Raw genomic sequence first — 1,220 nt, 5'->3', positions numbered from 1 at the left:
TCCTCAGAAGATTCAGTAGTGTCATTCGATATGTCAGTTGCATCAATAGTTGTCTCCAGATCATACGTCAAGAGTGCCCTCTTTGCCAACTTCTTACTGTCTATAGTATCAATAACAATATGAACATATGAGGTCCAAACGTTGTTGGAAACAACCTTGCTGCTAATAATGAAAGTTACCACACTATCCAACGGTATGACGTCAGTGAAGAGAATTGAAACAGTGCTGGAAGTAACGTTAACCTCTGCAGAATCGGTCAGTTCACCATCGATGTAAACCAAAGCTCCGGTGTAGGAGAACCCATCATTGTCAGTACCATTTTTGGTAGCTGTAATCTCAACATATGACCACGGGCCCATGGATCCAGGAATGGCTAGATTCCAGTTGATTCCCCTATCTGTGTAATCATCGTCGTTGCCATCATCGTTACCATCATCGTTGCCATCATCATTGCCATCATCGTTGCCATCATCGTTACCATCATCGTTGCCATCATCGTTACCATCATCGTTGTTGCTATCGTCGTTATCGAGGGAAAAAATGGAGGCGGTGAACACAGGTTCAGTGATGGTAATAGTAGAAGAAGTTTGTGAAGAAAGATCTTTACTTGTAGCAGAGGCTTCAACATCACTGGAGGATTCTTCGGAGGCAGATTCAGAAGTAGATTCAGACTCAGATTCAGACCCAGACGCGGACTCAGATGAAGATGGAACAGCGGCCTCATTGACAACAGTCAAAGACAAATCCCATTCGACAACAGCTCTCTTCATCAACCTCTCGTCTGGAACAGTCATGGTGATATGAACAAGAGACGTCCATTGGTATCCACTGTAAGTGTCACCAACAAAATCAATACTAAGTATGTCATCCACACCAATGGCTTCAGAGATCAAAACGGTAATACTGTCGGTAGTTAAAGTGATTTCGGCAGACGAATACAATCTGCCATTGAGGTATACGTCGGCAGAAACGAAATCAAACTCACCACCATTATTGAAGTCTTTTGAGATTGTAACCTCAATAGACTCCCATGGCCCAATATTTCCCGGTAGTTCAATGCTCCAAGCAGCTGTTTCAGCCTCAGGGTCATACTCCCCACTGATCACAGGTTCAGTTGGTGTTTCAGACTGAGAAGAGGATTCAGTAGAAGATTCAGAGGATGATTCTTCTGAGCTGGCAGTTGTTGGTTCTTCCGATGTATCCTCAGAGGTCTCTTCAGA

General features: G+C 43.8%; 1 protein-coding gene across 1 annotated transcript in view; it reads right to left on the bottom strand.

Annotated features, from left to right (window-relative positions):
* Nucleotides 1-162: 162 nt before the first annotated feature.
* Nucleotides 163-1,220, bottom strand: part of CYBJADRAFT_164791 (uncharacterized protein) — a gene marked incomplete at both ends in the record, with an annotated part of 3,334 nt that continues 2,276 nt past the window's right edge. The window contains 2 exons of the mRNA XM_020213879.1: nucleotides 163-183; nucleotides 243-1,127. Of these exons, the coding sequence (XP_020067985.1) occupies nucleotides 163-183; nucleotides 243-1,127 (906 nt within the window). The remainder of the gene's footprint in view (nucleotides 184-242; nucleotides 1,128-1,220) is intronic.

This window comes from Cyberlindnera jadinii (genome assembly GCF_001661405.1).
Source record: "Cyberlindnera jadinii NRRL Y-1542 unplaced genomic scaffold CYBJAscaffold_23, whole genome shotgun sequence".
Taxonomy (NCBI): domain Eukaryota; kingdom Fungi; phylum Ascomycota; class Saccharomycetes; order Phaffomycetales; family Wickerhamomycetaceae; genus Williopsis; species Williopsis jadinii.
This window is presented reverse-complemented; position numbering and strand designations above follow the sequence as displayed.